The sequence below is a fragment of the Sparus aurata genome, chromosome 15, assembly GCF_900880675.1.
Source record: "Sparus aurata chromosome 15, fSpaAur1.1, whole genome shotgun sequence".
NCBI lineage: Eukaryota > Metazoa > Chordata > Actinopteri > Spariformes > Sparidae > Sparus > Sparus aurata.
In genome coordinates this window covers 21786769-21805393 of record NC_044201.1, presented here as the reverse complement: position 1 = coordinate 21805393, position 18625 = coordinate 21786769, and the positions used below count along the sequence as shown (strand labels likewise).

The following is an 18625-nucleotide window of genomic DNA, read 5'->3' as shown; positions in this document are numbered from 1 at the left end:
GTGCTTGTGCTTTACTCGAGTATTTCCATTTTCTGCCCCACCATGTTTCTGCGTCTACACTCCACACGGCAGTTTGGAGGCAAATATCGCTGAAATCGTTTTTATTTTTTGTACACTTCACTTATTTTTTAACTTTAGCTCCTAGTTGCTTTTCCGATTACACAAACATATTTATTTTACTGGGTTAAAAGAAACAAAAACACATTCTGATTATCAGAAAAAATGCAGAATATATTCAATAACTGTCCGGACAGATAATCTGTTGACCCATTTCACAAAGCATCAGCATACATGTGAAAATAAATGTATTATTTGACTTGTACCGTTGATACTCAAGTACTTAAAAGACTTTTGCTCGAATGTTATCGGTAAGTACTATTTGAATTGAGTGGTACTATTTCGTATGGCTCTTGGGTACTTTTTTTTTTCCAACGCTGCTCCTGTGTCTTCCAAGTATTTGAGTGTTGAGATAAGAGGGAGATGTGGGGCGTCAGATTAAACCCGGGAGGAGTAAACAGCTTTGCTCTCCTCGTCCAGAGGCAAACTCGCGGGCTGCACGTGATGTTTACAATTCCACGCTTTTCCTCCATCTTTTTTGCCGCTCAGCTGACTTTTGATTCCGGCACACAGACGGACTGATTGCAGAGGAGGCAGATTAGCTGGCAGACGAGCAGACGGATCGCTTTGAAAACAGCAGCGGAGTTGCTATAGAGATGTGTCTTTGTTTAATGTAACGCCCCCCCCTCTTCCCCAGCTCGTTTGGGGGCTCATTTAAAAGCCATTACGCTAACTAGCGTTTTACGACTGGGGGACCAGGTGCAAACTTTAACTTCCAGTCGAGCCGGGATGGACTGTGGCTTAATAGTTTCTGAGCCATGTGTTCGCTTATACACGCACACACACACACACACACACCCAAGGAGGTTGCCTGGCCGTGAACCCTGACAAACTCCCAAGTCTGTAAATTAAAACCCACACACCTGGCACTGCTGAGATATACAGCCGAACCACTTTAAAATACACACAGAAGCTGCCTCGGCTGGGTCAGTGTGTGACCCCGCAGTCACCCGAGCTCCCCTGTTCCCGTTCGCACAGGTGACTTCAAAGCACGGAACATACTTTTGTAAGGTCTATATTGCAAAATTCAAGCGCGCTGAAGTATAGAGTTTTTACTGTTGACGTCTGAGCCGGTGCCCTCGGGGGGGTTTTGAGCTAAAACCGGGCAGGATTCAGCACGCTCACACATAACATCACATCGGAGCATCAGGAGAGCAGGCTTAGAGGCCAGAATGCGGGGACACCGAGTGTGGACGCTCGTACGCTGGGTCGTATGCGACTCATTCACCGTGCGTGCGCTTGCTCGTGAACGTTTGTCAGACTGGAAAATACAAAAAACAGATATGCAGACACGGCTGCTTCAATCGGGGAACACTTCCTCGCCCCGTAGGTAACGTCAGCGCGCTCAAATCACGCCGGCTAAACCATATCCTTGCTGACACCAGTACGGAAAACCACTATGGTTTCCATATGTTGCCGGGGGAAGGTTTTCAGTCAGTATAAGAGCAAACATATGTCCGTGAGCTGCGTGTGTGTGTGTAGTTTTGCATGAGAGCTCGCAGGACTTGAGGGCGTCTCGGCTCGGGCTAGACACCACAAAACTTTGAACGGAGCAAAGCACGATGATGAGAGGAGATGAGGCCTGATGGGTTCATTCGCCTCAGGACGACGGCCTAAAGTGTACGAACTGAACCTTTTTTCTTTTCTTTTTTTTTTTTTACCTGAAGCATTAGCTCAGACTTGTATTTATGTATGTTTGTGCAGCTTAGATATAGTGCATTCCAGCCCTGCCCAGAGAAAGCGGTCGGACGTTTCAGCGCTGGCACTGCGCATGCAGAGATAATAGCGTTAAAAGTGAATCCAGTGACGTTGCTACTGATTCCTATAGATTTTATAAGTCCCCCGCAGTTATATTGTAGTCTAGACTGCTCTTTATAAGGCTGGGGGAGAGCACACTAGAACCTCTCACCGGGTCCCTGAGTTCCAGCTGATGAACAGAGGGTTGCAGCCCTCCCTGAATGTGTTGCACTTTCCTGAAGCCGACACCCAAATTGTGGCGTATGACACTTGTAATAAATGAGTTAGTAGATAGTAAAAGACGCAACAGGCTAAAAATTAAGCGCCGGTTCTCCTGAATTACAAATGCGACGTATTCGCGTGGATAATCGGAGCACTTTGTCAACAATTTTCATTGAGGACATTATGCAGAAAACTCTTTTTTAGCTGCTACATTTATTTTACACGCCACAAATCTCCAGTCGCCATATGCTTGTTCCTAATCAGGATAAACAAACCCTTTGAGGCAAGGCCAGACAGTGGAGGGGGGGGCCATAGAAAATAAATAACATAGTCTAAAAATATGCATTACGAGTAAAAGTCTGGAATTCAAAATGTTGTAAAACTGGTAATAGACTTCTTGGCTTCTCTGCATCTTCTGAAGTCAATAGTGTGCGCAGTGCTATGACTGTAGAAAAATTACACCTTACACATATAGATTTGTTTCCCGCAAACTTTGCTTTTGCTAAGCTACTCATTGAACCCACTGGGTATTTTTCCCGCAAAATTGTAGGTCACACTGCGACACAAAGGAAGCGCACCTGCCCTTGCGCGATCAAAATACGAGGAGTTAACTCACTCAGGAGGGGTTAAATGCAGAGTACCAGTTTTACTGTGTTGTACATTGTATGATATGTGATCAGACAAAGATCCTCTGCACTCTGGCTTATCACAGCGCTGAGATCGGGGGTTTTGAGGGCAAACTGGGATTCTTACAGTTGTTTTTTGGTTTGGACAGCAACCAAGAGAAGGACAGCGGCCGACAGTGATACGACAGAGAAACACGAGGAGTAAGGGGGGCTTTGGTGAACGACCTGAAAAATTATGATGAAAAAGTACTAATTCAAGGTGTTAAATGATCACATTATTATTCGGTTTTATCACTAATAAAAAATGTGTTTTGGCTTCTCTTTTTTATATGAAAAGCAGCTGGTTTATATAACTGTCGAATAAACATAGTGGAGTTTAAAGTACAAGACGAAGATGTGCTGGAGTAGAAGTATAAAGTAGCCCAGGGTGAAAACACTCCAGTAAAGTAAAGACCTGCAAAGTCAAATATGAATTGCAGACATGTCTCTATTTAGTGCAAAAGCAAGTAATAAATAAAAACTTTTATAGTAGAAGAGCGTCTCAGATGCTCTGCTGGTATTCAATCATCCAACTGCAGCCTTGGTGGATTTGACACTTTTCTATCACGCCTCATCTAAAGTGACGTCAGCGGCTGGTAAACTAAAGCAGTTGCGGGCGAGTCTGCTGCCCCGTCCAGCGGGCCTGGAAAACAATCACGCAGCTATGAAAGTAGGCCAAGACAAAGTGCGTCGAGAGCCCAGCAGGGCAAAGAGTGTGTGAGTGTGTTTTCCTTGGCTCCCCTCCGACAAAACTGTCCTCCTAAAGCATGGGAACCATTTTGGGTCGCAGGGACAAGAGATGAAGGAGAGAGGCTGGATCAGGAGGAGAGGAGGATGTGATTCATTTCCCCTCCTCCTGTCTTTGAAGGACGACATGCAGCGTCTTTCCACTGGCAATGGACCGTGTCCTCGATGTCCCATGCTGTGAGCCGCCTTAAACCCATCCATGTGCACACACACACACACACACACACTCACACATGGGCCCGCTGCGGATTTGAATAATTGATTGCGAGTTTGCTTTTGTCTGTCAGCGCGCATCATCTGGGGAAACGTGGACATATATCTCACTTCCTGGGGAAACATTTACCCGATGCTGCTGATAAACAGATAAAGATAAACGCAGGAACACGTGGAGGCGCAGTCCTTCTCTTTCCTCTCTGCACATAAACAGACACACACACACACACATACATATTCCAATAATAGCCCAGTCCAAACCAGCATCAGGCAAATTTCCCAGACAGAATGGTTTGAGACTCTTAATACTGGGTGATGGGTAGCGCAGAGACAAACAGTGCCATTGTTTCGGGGGACCATATGGGAAACAGGAGGCCAGTTCTCCTCTGCCACACTGAAACCCTTAGAAATCTGATTTTAGCACGAGGGTTAAGTTAATGTCTCTGTTCTTTGGAGTCACATCTAACAGTTTCAGTGGGATTCAGTTCCCTTTTAAAACAACTTATCTGTATCGCATCTGGTGCTGGTTCCATTTTCGCATTGGCACGTACGATAATGGTGGCAAATTAACCACTCAATATTGCTACAACATTTGTAGTTATTTCTGAAATTAGTCCTTGATTTCCGGAAGCAAATTCCAGTTTTTAGTCTGCAGATATTGATTTTGCATTCTTTATGGTTCTGTAATGAAGCGAAACAACTGCCTCCAACTTTACCACCTGCAAGGTAGCCTACAGTTAGCCCCAGTGTTATTGGCACAGTATTGGAAGGGAAAATGGATTAACTACTTTTATTCTGGGCTCATCCCTATGTTTCCAGGCATGTGTGTCCCTTGTTATAATCTAAAACAGAAAGACGTTGGTATGGGCCATCTTTGCAGTAAAGTTGCAAAAGGACAGACAGAGATTAAATTCACAAAACAGTCCTGCCCAAAAATTTGAGAGCAAAGGTTTCAAGGAGAACATCAGAAGGCTATAAGCTGTTGCTGGGTGATTTAAACCTGTTGACCCAAGGAAACATATTGAACACAGAACCATTTGGACTCCTAAATGTTTGGGAGCATAAGATATGCTTCCAGCATCTTAAAATAACCCCATTTGGATGGTTACAAGAGAAAAACATAGTTGGACGAGCAACACAGAAAAAAGATTTGGGCTTCGCATTTACAAGAGAAAAGCCTCTGAGGATAAGGATTAGCCTATGTTTTTGGCTAATGCTATGTCAGCTAACATGTTTATCTGTGTTTAAACTTGTGTAAGAGCAGGACAGAGCTGCTAACATCAGTGAACTGGTGAAATAATGCAGTTAGCTAATGATATGCTAACTCTTCGCCAAGCTAGTTGCTTACACTCGTGTGTTTTTTGGTTCTGGTTGAAATATCTGAAGCAATCTTTGTGGCTAAGCTATGATCATTGTTTGGGGGGATTGGTTTAGGCAAACGGTCAGTTCATCACAATCGATTCAGTGAAATAATGCTCGAGCTGCAGCGTGAACAAAAGCCGAGGATCAGTGCATTCACTGCATTCAGCTGCACTCGCAGTATAAAGCACACATAACAGACCTCAGGTTAATGACTGCACATGCAGTGCCAATGAAATGCTCTGGAATGATGTGGAAACTTCCCCGCACAGCACACTGAAGTCATTCCAAAACAGAGCGGATGCTTCCAAGGCTGCGGGAGTCAACGCAGGTTGATGTGATTAAATTAATTTGTTCCAAGTCAGCGCGCTTTCAAGTCCAGAGTGAGTCGTTCCAGGTAAAAGTGAACGCGTCCAATTCATTGAAAGGACTTCCAAGTGAATGTGACCGCGTCCAAATTCCGAATGAGAGAATGGGGTTAATGAGAGGCTTTAAACCTGACTTCTACCTCCACTGTGCCACATCACACAGAGCGCTCGTTAGCCTATTAGCTCACATAGTCCTCCAGACGCATGGATCCATTTTCCAGGCCTTGACCACATCGCTGCCGCATTCTCTGTTCCTCTTTGCTTTCTCTTTTCCCCCCGTACTCTCTACACAGGAACAAGTGAGCCCCCCTCCTTCCCCTCCAAAGTTCCAGCTGCTGTAGACAGACTAATGTATTCCCCAGAGCGGAGGGGTAGACCACAGCCCCAGGAACGGACCGGGCCTTGCTACCAATAAACTCCAATTTCACACAGAAAAATGGAGGAGCAAGACGACAGAAGCAAATAATTACACTCAGGGAAAACTTAACTTTCAACTTTCTCACTCATAAACCGGTGCAATTGTTTAGTGATCATCTGTGAAGCAATCAGTCTTTATTTGATACAGAGAGCGCTGCAAGTGAATAACGAGCAGAGGGCGAAGGCAGACGAGATTAAAGAGGTGTATTCAGCGGGCCTATCCGTCGAGACATAAAATTCTCAACTCACATTTGGAAAATTTGCTACAAAGCAGCCCAATTCGTGCTTGTAGACACAGAGATCTCTTTAAAAAACCCGAAGCTCTGATCTGAAAAGCTCCTTAAACTGAAGAGAAGATACATTTGACGGATCACTTTAAACGCTTGTTCACACTTTTAAATCCAGATGAGCTTCATGTTCTTAAGTCTACTTTCAGAGATGTTGGATTGAGACTTGAGTCCGATTTAAGCCAGAAAAATAAGGACTTCAGACTCGACTTGCCTCCGTAAAGACTTGAATTGATCAAAAACACTCAAGACTTAAATTATGACCAAGAACAAAAACAGCTTAGTGGGCAGTGACAGCAGGCCTTGCTGGCACACCCGGCTTATTTAATTACTCTATTTCATAGTCAGCTTGGGCTGCAACCATTTATCATTTTCATTATTGATGAATCTGCCAGTCATTTTCTCCGTTAATCATTCAGCCTATATAATATAAGTTATGCAACAGTAAATAAATACCAATCACAATTTACGAGAGCTTGAGATGATGTTCTGTCCAACCACCAGTCCAAGAAACCTGAAATAATTCATTAACAGCTTGAACGTTTGAAATTCTTCCTTTAAACTTAAATGCTGAATTATTGTTCTAGTTGTTCATGGAATAGCTGATTAATTGTCTCTTATTAAACTCTTTCATTAATAGACAAATCAACTCTCGTCTCCAGTAACATCACAGCAGACAAAACTATTGCCAAGGTCCACTTATTCATGACTGAACGCATCATCGCCATTAATATCCATTATTATTATCCATATCCATTATTCTGAGATATACAGTAAAAATTAAACCAGGTCACTCTCACGCTGGAAACAGCCGTTGACTTTACAATCTCCACTCAAGGAGGCTGATGGTTCATTCAAGAGCTAAGCGAGCGAGTCGACCTTGAGTGACGATTGCTTCGTCACCTGCAGTCAAGGATGAACTGTAAGAGAGCTTTGACGGGACAATGCTCCGTCTTTTCCATCGAGAAGACCCTTCGGCGGTGTTGTTCCTTCACCTGAAGGATATAACGGCTCTGATCTAACTCGTATTACAGCAGCATCCACGCTAACCTTTTGAAGTCCCGCCACTGTTGTTCTCAAACGAAACAGCTGCTTCTCTCGGCAGTCATCACGACCCGTAGCTGCCAGACGTGGATTGGTTGGACCCCTGAGGTTCAGATGATCGCTTGATCTCACAGGTCCAGCTGCCTCGCCAGGTAAGTAATCTGCACCATCAGTATAAAGCTTATTTCAAAGCTGGAAAGTATAAATGATCCCTCTTTAGGTGCTGAGGTGAAACACCCTGTGTCTATAGGTTTTGGATGACTGTGTTTGAAATGTATCCGAAATGACAGCTCTGCTCGCCCTCCTGCCCTCTCATTATAACTCACTCATCCTCTAATTTCCTCCTGTATTAACTCTCACTGGCTCCGCACACACACACACACACACACACACACACATACACACACACACACACACACACACGCTGACCTCCCCTCATTAGCAAAAATACCGGCTCCGTCTAAATCATGTGGCCTTTTCCAAAGAGACCTCAGGTCTTCTGGGGCTTCGTCACCGACTCGCGGCCTGGATGACCTGCTCCGACTTCACACAATAACTTACACTCATGATGGTGAATGCGTTTTCTGCCAGCATCACACCCTGCATACATCTGGCCGTCACTTGACTGCAATAAACTGGGTTTACTACAATCCCCTGATGTTTACCAGCCATGCGGAGGAGTGCTACAAATACACTTTAAGGCAACGGGCTGGGGAATATTTCTTGTCTTGCATGCGCTTCAAGGCCTCTGCAACGATGAGGCATGAGGTTATCGCTCATGCGTCTCCAACATTGTGAGAGTCGCTCCTCAATCTCCACAGCCGCACACCGAGCATTTGATGCATACAAACGCGGAGAAGCCTGAATGAAGATCAGCCTGTCATGAGCGGACAGAACAGCTTTCATTAAAGGATGAGCAGAAACAAAGCGTCTGTCGCTGCTCTCTTCCGCACTCTTCGCTCACATTGTCAGGCCGAACAAAAACCGGAGTGTTTCGACCTCTTTTCAGAATCGGAGGTCTTTGTAATACACCTTGTGTTGCTGTCATGAGCATCTATTCAGCTGTGTCACCCAGCCATGAGAGTGCGCTCCGTAATGCACTCAGCTCTGCTACGACTCGCAGTCAATAGGCCCTGGACGTCTGCCAAGCATTCCTTCACATGACTGTTCGCTGTGATTAACATGTAATCTGGATCCCTCCCGTCCAGCAGACAGAGAAATAAACACAGACAGACGGGGACGTGGAGGGAAAGAGAGAGAAAAACAGCAATTACATGACCTGTGCTGCAAAGTGTAGAGAGATATTCAGCTCTTTCTTGTTAAATATCATCACTGGCTTTAAGTTTGTTAAATTGAAACACTGTGACAGGCTCATGTTCTGGGCCGTTGCAACCCAACAGTGAGACTTTCGTGTCTGTGATCGTCTCCTGCTAATCTCAGCAGACCGCGATCGATGCTCAGGATGACGCTGTCGGCAAGCTGCTCGTGAGAGGACTTGTGAAATATCTGTCAGGTGTTTGTTTTGCAAGTTGAGTTGTCTGAACACCAGCAGGATCTGGAAGGACTCTCCATCCAGCTGTCTTTTTAAAGACCCAGCGTGGCTGCACCTGCATTCTCGCTTTACCTCACTGGCGCTTTGAACAATCTCCGAGATTCAGAGCCCTTTCTGCAAAACCCCCGGCCGTCGAATTTCACAACGTTTTAACTGCAGAATAACAAAACGGTGAGTTCATGTTTTGATCTTGGTGCAGAAAACATTAGCACCTTTGCGAAGTCTCTCCTTCGCACCTGACTTGTAAAGCTCATTTGTGAAAGCAACATTTGTCCACATCTGTTGTTGTCATCCTGGAGGGAGCTGTGGTCTACAGAGTCACCTGACCAGCAATGTTATTTTTCCAACATTAATATATGAGACGTCGTTGCTTGAAGCTAACCAGGGTCAGAAGAACAATTTTGTATTCACCCGTACTGGTGGTTGTGATAAGACATGACTTAATGTTATTCTTTGGGTCAAACGCCAACAAACGAACGCTGACCCAAAGAACGTTCAGCTAACAGAGGGTGAACAGAAAGGAAGAGCAAGTTTAGTGGGAAAGTAGAGGACATTTTTTCTTCCAGTGAGCATGTTATCTTATCTCAGTGAAAGTAATCACATCTCAGTGAGACAAGGTTTATCTTTTTGAAAGAAATCACACTTTGGGAAATGATCTTATTCATGAGAGATTCAGGAACGATAACTGGTTGCACGGCATTTAGGGTCAGGGCAGCGCCGTCGCATAGGGGGGAAAGGTGATAACAATTCTAAGGGCCCACAGCCCGCTATAGGGCCCACACACAGCCCCCAGTAGCCTCTATGACAAAATGGCTATGCATACACTGAACTAATATATATTCATACGAATGAATCCGAATTAAAACAAAGCCACAAGTCATACAATATTCTAATTTTAATCATTTCAATAACCCCCCTAGCCCCTTCTTAAAAAATGGTTTGGTCCACACCGCGGTTCGTTCTTCCCATAGTTCTTCCTCATCGGAATTAAGTGAGCGCGAGCGAACTCCAGCAGGGTTAGGATGCCCCCCAAAAAGCACAAGTCCGGACACCAGAAGAGAGTTGAGAAGGAGGCCAGGAGTAGAAGCAGCAGAGCAGGGGCCCAGGACATCAACAACTTATTTTCTAAGAATGGTGAGAGTAAAACTACCGAGGGCGGCTGAAACAATTAGCCTACTTGTTCATTAATTTAATGTCTGTAACATTACCTTTGACGGGGCGCAGGCTGGAGCCTACGTTAGCTGTCATCTGGCCGCGCTACACTCTGGACAAGTCGCCAGTTCATTGTAGAGCAACGGTTCCTAGAGTAGCTATAACTGAGCGTGACTAATTTAGGGGCTACTACAGTGACTGTGTGTTTCACACATATCACTGTCGGACAGTGCTCCAGTATGCGCCCATTCAGAGGCTGCATAGAATTGTATTATGACGCATTCAAGTTCTACTCAGTAATTATGACCATCTGACGAAGGTCAGTTACGTTATCATGATGTGTTCAATGTGGTCTTGTAAAATGTGTTATTAGTGGGACATTTGAATAGCCTAAATACAAAAAAGTTAAATGTTCAAAGATTTGTTTGTTTTCATAGCAGTATAAAATAAAAGACACCATAATAGCTGACAACAACAAAGTAAAAGAGACTATTTAGAATTCTGGACAGTTTACACCGACTTTTGAATGGTCTAAAAATATTTTTTGCCTGGTAAAGTGAAGCTGTCCACCCAGAGCTATGGCACTAAGAAGCCCATTTAGATTTTGTCCAAGAATAGGTTCGTTCTGCATCATTTTTTCCATTAAACATAACATATAATGTTTACAATATATATAATGGAACAATAAACCTTTATGCCCTGCTGCTCCAGAATCAGCAGTAGCTGCTTCATCTGAGTTTGACCCCACAGCAGATGCTCAGCCCAGCAGTCCAGTGATGCCTTTGATGGTGAGTGAGGGATGTACACACTGGTTGGCTGTTTTGGTTTATTAGTGACCCACTACCTATTTGTTGAGTGTTTAATTGAAAATGTATTTGCAATCAGAGGTGTAATAACGTGTTGCAAATCAGTGAAATGAGAATAAGACAACTAATAATACATCATTTACATAATCATACTCTGACTTGTTAAGTCGTTAATCGTAAGAAAGGAAACAAATTGGGTGTATTACACCAGGCACCGTCAAGAATACTGAAAAACAAGAAAATTGAAGGTGGCAATGAATGGGGTAGAGGGGCCCACACCGATATTCTTTCAGGGGGCCCAGAATTCCTAGCAACTGCCCTGGGTCAGGGCATTTAGTGAGCATACAAGGGAATTGTGTCCTGTCAGTCACGCAAGAGCTGCTAGCTAAAATGAACAATTTCTGTGGACAGCTCTGCAGTTAAATGTGGAGGTGAGACATCTGCTTCATCAGTGGGATCGAGGCATTGCCAAATTCACTGCTCAAGAAATTGAGTGAAGTTGAACGTTACTATGAGACCAATCTCAAGTCTTACAACAAGTTCATGGGTTTTCCTCTTCAGCTCCCGAATTGTATGCTGACTCCCTAAACTGATTCTTATCCGTCAATACTTTGAGAACCCCTGCTCTAATTATTTCTTGACAACCACCAAGCGACTTCCTTGCCTGTATGCTAAGCTAAGCTAATCACCTTCTGGCTTAAGCACTGTATTTGCAAGATCAGTTTCCTAAAAATTGGAACTACTTCTTTAAGGGAGACCGTTCTGACAAAGGCTTCAACAAATTAAGGCATCCAGAAAGCGTTTGAGTGTTTAAGCACTTAGTTTCATCAACATTTTATGTTTAAGATTTCAGGAAACCTATCACTACCCCCGTCTTGGGTTTTGACTGACCGGTGCTTCGATCTTAATGAGGGCGATGTCCGATTTCTCGTCCACGTCTTTGATTTTGGCGTCGTACGAGCCGCCGCTCTTCAGCTCCACTTTCACCCGGTGCTTGTTGGCCACGACGTGGGCATTGGTCACAATCAGGCCGTCCTCTGACACGACGAAGCCAGAACCGCTGGCCACCGCCACCTCCCGCTTGGAATAAGTCATCCTGTGGGAGGAAGCAGAGGATGGTTTATATTTACTTCACATTTTCAAGGTCCGTCCTCAGAGAAAAAACAGGCTGAGAGGATTCGAAAACTGATACATGATGTAACAGTGGTGTAAGACTCAAAAGTTGAAAGCAGACAAAGTTAAAAGCATGAGTGCGTGAGAACAGATCTTGTGAACAGGAGGTAGATATAAAAAAAAACAGTAGGAAGGCTGGTATTCAGAGGTGAGCTGGGGAGATTAAGTAAACACATAAACAGTAATGGTGGAAATCAAACAGACGCTCCAGCGTTATACAGCACGACCTCAACGGGGGAGAAAGTGCTTTTAAGTCCACCTGAGGCGACGGGAAAGACAAGATACGGATGTGAGTGAGGGGAAGACGGAAGGGCGCGAGAAAGGAAAATCAATAGAGCCGCAGACATTCAAAGAACCTCTTTACAAGCCGCGGTGGCAGACCGAACAGAGACAATGCCGACAAAGAACCGTAGGTGTCGAAGAAGGTTGAGAGGAGGAGATAAAAGAGCATGAAAGCTGGTGAGACGACATAGAGTAAAAGACGGTGGAGGAGCGAAGCGGAGAGTGAGGTGCTCTACCGACTGGTGTGGTCTAGTTAAGTACACAGGTGGGCTGTTAATTCTCGTGTTTCAGTCCGTCCAACACTCTCTCACAAACACACACACAAACACACATACACGTGTTCAGGTGCGCGGCTCTTACTTGCGGTAGAGTTCAATGTGAACCACAGACGGGGCGATTCTCTCCACCACGTCGGCGATGAAGTTGTATTTGTGTCTTGGGCTGTCTGGGTTGTTGTCCTGAGCTGAAACTGCAACAGATACACACACACACACACAGACACATGTTGGATGTCAGTCGAGTGAAAACAAACAGAAAATGCACTGAAATACTGCATGATGTAAGAGCGGTGAGAGAATAGAAAAACCCAACACATAAAACAGCCCTTTATCATAACACGTCGGGGGGAAGGAAAGGATGACAGTTCATCCGCGGTCGAGACTGTCTAGGTCAGGTCTGACACACACACACACACACTCACACACACTTAAAAACACTTACCCCCTTGGCCATAAATCTTACAAATAAATACTTAACCTTGACCTTTACCCTTATCTTACCCTTGCTGATTTGTACACACAGACCCTTAAACCATCAGCAGGTTCTTTTCTCAAGACAGGCTCTCACAAGTATAATACCGTCGTACTGTCTCTCTCTCTCTCTCTCTCACACACACACATGAACACACACTGTCAGACACTCTGGGTTTGAGCGCTGCCAGATTCACTGAATCATCCATCCCGCCATCTCTCTCCAGTGTTGGGCAAGTCGGGAAATGTTGAGTGATTTACCTGGTAATTAAATCGTACCCAGAAGACACTTAAACCGAAGCCATGAATCAAAACTCCCCAGACCTTTTTCCCTTTGAGCTCTTCATCCTTCCATTCGTAAACCCTCATTTTGCCACGTACCTCAAAGCACTTTGTCTCACAAGGACAATTTTCGGTTAATAGGCCTGTATCTCCTCGAGGACTGGATTCGTGTGAAAGTCAAAGGCGCCCCTAAGCCCTGGGATATCGCTGATTGCAGTGAAGGGTTAAGGAGAGAGAGAGACTTTTCCGCTTTAGGTGCAGTTAAGCTAACACAAGCGTGGAATGAGCACCATCACGCCGTACTGAGTGCCACTAAATTACACTGTAAGAAAACATTTGTCAACCCGCAAGAGGGAAATTCTCTAACATCATCATTCAGCTCGCACTGGTGCACCAAACCTTTTCATTTAAGGTTTCATTTAGGTGAACACAACGACTCAGTTTCTTAACACATTATGTAAATGATTAAGAGGAATAAAGGTGGAAATACATGTTATTCATTCACTGAAACCACACGCAGCAAGAGATTGCGATAAGTTCAACTGTTGATTTTACTGATTTTGATTTGCTTATTGCTCAAACAATGGAGATGGGATGACAAAATGGATTTCTTTAGGCCAAAAGCAAACATAGTAAGGCCCTATAGGGTACATCTTCTGGGGACCATGAAGGCCTATTTCATATTTTGTACCAATCCAACTAGTAGATGTTTCACAGGACACGTAATTATTAATCAATCATTAAAGTTATTCTATCTATCTATCTAAACACTGAGAAATCATTGCCGGCCTTATAGTGGTGCTAGAGAGAAACAGATGATCACTAAAGTCAGTAAGATTCATCATCAGGGGAGCATGAATGTCTGTACAAAACTGCGACGCAATCCATCTGATATAAGTTAAGATATTTTGGGAAGAAGTCGAGCAGTCGTGCACCGACTGACATTGATATTTCTATCGCAGGAGCCGTGCCGCCAGCAAAATCTGAAGTCGGTCATTTACAAATGGAACCACATGTATTTTCCTTATTGAACTTTAAGGCTACAAATCAAACATTAAATCCGATAAACGTCACGCAAGCGTCCTGCCACAGTTAGACAGAGAAGTAATGGAAAAGGCCGGAGTCACTCTCCCTGCGCTCGCCTCACACCCGAGGGGTTCGTGGTCAGCTCTGATAGGATTATAGTTAGAGAGTACTGGCCCACTGTCCAGAGCTCGTGTTTGTTCTGGAGCGTCCATGCAGGCTCTCAGTCTCTTCCACTTCATCATGTTAGGATGAGTGCTGCCTCCTCATACACATGTGAACATTTTTCACTCCCAGGGTCATGCTGCAGCATGATGTGATGATAGCAGACTTATAAGCCCAGCGGTGACGATCTTTTGGAGTTGGGAAATCTTGAATCAAGATGTGGTGAACAGATTCAGAGTCTGAACCGAGCCATTGTTGCCTGATTTATATATACCGCTGAAACGAGCTTAGCAAAGGCTTTGCTGCTGCAGAGTTAGGTTGATTTATGAGCCAGACTGAGGAGCAGCCGTCTCCTTAAAAGCCATAAAAAAAATATACCAATTCATCCTTAACTTTGAAATCCCGAATCTCACTGATGCGTGGAGAGGAAGTTGGGATGCAAAGCCTTCTGATTAGAGTCTGATCCACATGTTGACATTCTTCCGTCCGCTGAAAGACTCCAGGAGGCAACGACACAGACATCACAAACTGTAGCTCAACAGCTTATTAGCCGCATAACTAGATAGCTTAGTTGGTGTCAATACAAATGTGTGTGGAAATAATTTGCTGGTTGGTGACTGACAGATGTTGGTCAGCCGCACAGAAAGCATCCTCAAGAACAGGTTTCAATTATAAGTCTCAGATTGCATAATGATACAGTGTCATGGATTAAGCTAACTGCAGCATTGAGTAGCAGCTGCAGCGTTAGTAATTTTTATATATTGTAATACATATTTTCCTCAGTATTACATCATTTTACTTTAGTACTATTATTTTGATCCTAATACCGTAAATGTGCACGTTTATTTGAGTATGATTTTAAATGCTGGGCTTTTACTTGTAACATAGCAGTTTGACGCTGTGGTATTACTAGTTTTACTGAAAGAAAAAAGGACTTTATACCCTTATTTTTCTTTATGCCACTTCAACGTAGCTGCTTTGCTTAAAGCATCCACTCGCATCCATTTTGAATCAGGGTTCACAAGCTCGACCCCACGTCGACGGTGTAAATTACTCAGTCGACCGCAGAACTTCCAGCGACTTGGATTACCCTGGGAGAGCTGTATGGAGCCATTTAGTTTTTTTGTCTTTGTCTTTTTTTTTGTCTTTGTCTAATTGTCTCTGCTGAAAGTGGAGATACAGTACCATTTCCACAACAATGGAACCAAAACCGCTGATGATTCTGTTCAAGTGGGAGTAAAGAACCAAGCTCATCGTGGGAAAAAGACTGCTTGATAAAAGATATGAATCAAGTTAAGCAGCAGTAAACAATAATCAAATGTTTCTGGAGTCAAAACTCCAATTCAATGCAGGGAGACCATTCAAACACAACATCTTAAAAAAGAAAGTCCATATAAAGGCGCTTTTCTTTGCTCACCATTTCTTTCTCCCGATCATCATCGCCCCACACACCCATTACCCCCCTCCCCTCTCTACACATTGACCTTCACCACAAGGGTCCCCGCTCGAGATCTCGGATTCTTTTCTTTTTCAATTTTCCCATACATAGTACCCGCTGTTTTATTGGCGCCTGCAGGCGGAAGCAGCTTTTTCTTTTCCCCTAGACGAAAGAAAACTATGTGAATACAGGTCAGCGCCTCGTCTTCATGCACTGAGGACAAACGGATGCCCACCAGGCTTATACTAATGTGTATAACGTGTGAAAAATTGAGGAAAAACAAATGTGTTTTTCAGTATAATGTAAATTACATGCAAGTCCTAGTGTTTCCTCTTTGGTCTTCACTGGCTTTGTAGCAGAAACTAAACCTCTGTGCCTTAAGTGGAGCTTTGGGAATAATGGCAACCACAGTCACTTAGTTATGTGTACGCTATTATGAAAGCATTTCTAGTAAGTCATTGATTTGATTTTGGTTCAATACACATCCGTAATGACTCAGTGTCAGATCATGAGTCATTCGACGAGGCTCGGCTTCTCTGCATTAACGAAGATTCACAGTTGAGCTCTGCTGCTGTTTATATTATTAGGACGACACGTTGGCAGGTGACCCACTGTGTGACTGTGTGAGTTTAACTAACCTCATTTTCCATTTCTATTTTTGTTTTAATTTGTTCCATATTTATTGTTTTTAAACTCAAAGAACTTTGTTTTTTTCCATTTGGGACGTCAATACACACACACAGAAGACAACAACATTAATAGAATTACTTTAAAATAGTTCAGAATTGGAAAGATTCTGAAGCTGAAGGATTTTATTACCAACGCAACAGTTTAGTGAGATTTATCGTGGTCCAACAGTGACCACACTGGCAGAAATGAGCAGGCAGGGCGTCTGGTGAGCAAGGAAAGCCGAAAAAGCCACATTTCCACCCAAAAAAACCGGGAGGTTTTTAGCCCAAGGAACTATTTTACAAGGATCCAGCGATGCCCACGTGAGACTACGGTGGGCCTTGGACCTTCTGAGTTTCTTAGCTGAAGCAACAGCGCAAAATTGGAGATCTTTAATGCTGAGAAGTAAAAAACCATGTTTGGATTATCATGAAACTCTGGCGGGGCTAATAGGACTTTGGCGGCCTGCAATAGTCGAGGTAATTAATAGGAAACAGTGATGAACTAAAATGCTCCCTAACCCATTCGGCAAATTAGTCCCCTAACGTACGAAAACCATATTTTTACACATCATTTTTGCGGTCAACTATACAATAACAGAACATTTGCTGTATGCCTTTTCTTTAATTCCATGTTGATGTATTGAAGAACAAAGAACAAAACCCAAACTGGCTTGCGGTTGCAAAATGTAGAAGCATGGTGGCTGAAATACACCAATCACAAATGTTCACCACTTATGGAAAGTACAATCCACGGGCAGCGGCCGGTACTTATTTTAGACCCTGGTCCCTCTGCTGGAAAAGCACTGAGTTCCTTCAAAGGTTCATGGTCTCTGGGGAAAGCCTCTGTGGTGGAAAGGCAGCTGAAGAGGCCATACAAACATAATATTCCTATGTTTTGGTGAAAACTGGATGGGATACACAAGCGCATAAGAGCAAAGGAAGTCTATGGAGGAGGCTGCAGCAAAGATGGTCGAGCAGAAAGAGAAACAAAAAAATAAAAAGCAAGAGAATTAAAGGAATCATGAACAGAAGGGGAAATAGATGAGGAAAACAGACAGACAGAGAGACGTGCAGAAACATTAGAAGGGACGGACTGATAGAGCAGCATAAAAAAACGGGGGGAAAAAAACATGTGCACAAAGATGATCTTTTAATATTAAGAGTGGCTGTGAGAAATCAAGGAAGAATGTGCAAGCTCAGCACATGTCACAAGCCGGAGTCACAGAGTGCATTCTGCAACATCAGCTCGCAACAAAGCACAGAGTCATTCAGCAGTTACCAGTTGTATCAAGCTCTCAATCGGACACAGATTATCCTAAACGTAACGCGAACATCATCTGCACGCTCACACCTTTATTCAACCAGATACTTCTTAATAAATTCCACACATTTGGTCATTTCTTCAGCCCTTATATGAAGTTCTGTGTCAAACATGGCTAATATGGGCCACCTCCTCTCCCCTCGTTCTGTCTCTAAAACATCTTAAACAAATAAGACCCCTGGGTCTCAGCAATAATTGACCTAATTTTCTTTGCCAAAAACAACCCGCTTGCATAATCGACATCTTTGCCCTCCAGAGATGACATCATGCAAAGTGTACTTGCATATGTTTTCTTAACATGGGGCCAAGTTGCAGGGTAGTTTGAAATGCTCCGAGGAGGTTGAGTTTCTCCTCAGCAGTGGTGGATAAATTACTCAAGTCAAACCTTTCACTTACATTCAGTGCTACAGTGTAGAAATACTCTGCATTACACATTTTAGAGACTTTACACAATTAGATCATAACTGCTAATGCATTAATATGTACATTACTTGAACGTTGCTGCTAATAATAGCTTTATCTGAACCTAATACAGCATGTAATGTAGTAGAGAAAAGAGTATAATATATCCATCTGAAATGTGCGCAAGTGGAGAGGATGTACATTGTAGCAGAAAAGAAAATATCCGTATAAAACACAAATATGACCAGAATTTGTCACCAAAGTTACCGACAACTGCTGCAACTCTCTGCAAACAACATGTTTGGAACTTCCTAGCTAACGTTACCTTTTGGTTCCATCCACTTCCAGACTTCCAAGACGTGGGTTGATATTTTTTGAGAAAATTTACATCTTTCCTGTCTGTATCGTGCAGCAATATCAAACAGTAACGTTA

General features: G+C 43.6%; 1 protein-coding gene across 1 annotated transcript in view; it reads right to left on the bottom strand.

The window, feature by feature from the left end:
* LOC115597214 (serine protease HTRA1A-like) overlaps nucleotides 1–18625 on the bottom strand; it is a 32900-nt gene that overhangs the window by 10366 nt on the left and 3909 nt on the right. Inside the window, exons 2-3 of the mRNA XM_030442974.1 lie at nucleotides 12502–12610; nucleotides 11578–11782 (exon numbers count right to left, since the gene is read on the bottom strand). Of these exons, the coding sequence (XP_030298834.1) occupies nucleotides 11578–11782; nucleotides 12502–12610 (314 nt within the window). The remainder of the gene's footprint in view (nucleotides 1–11577; nucleotides 11783–12501; nucleotides 12611–18625) is intronic.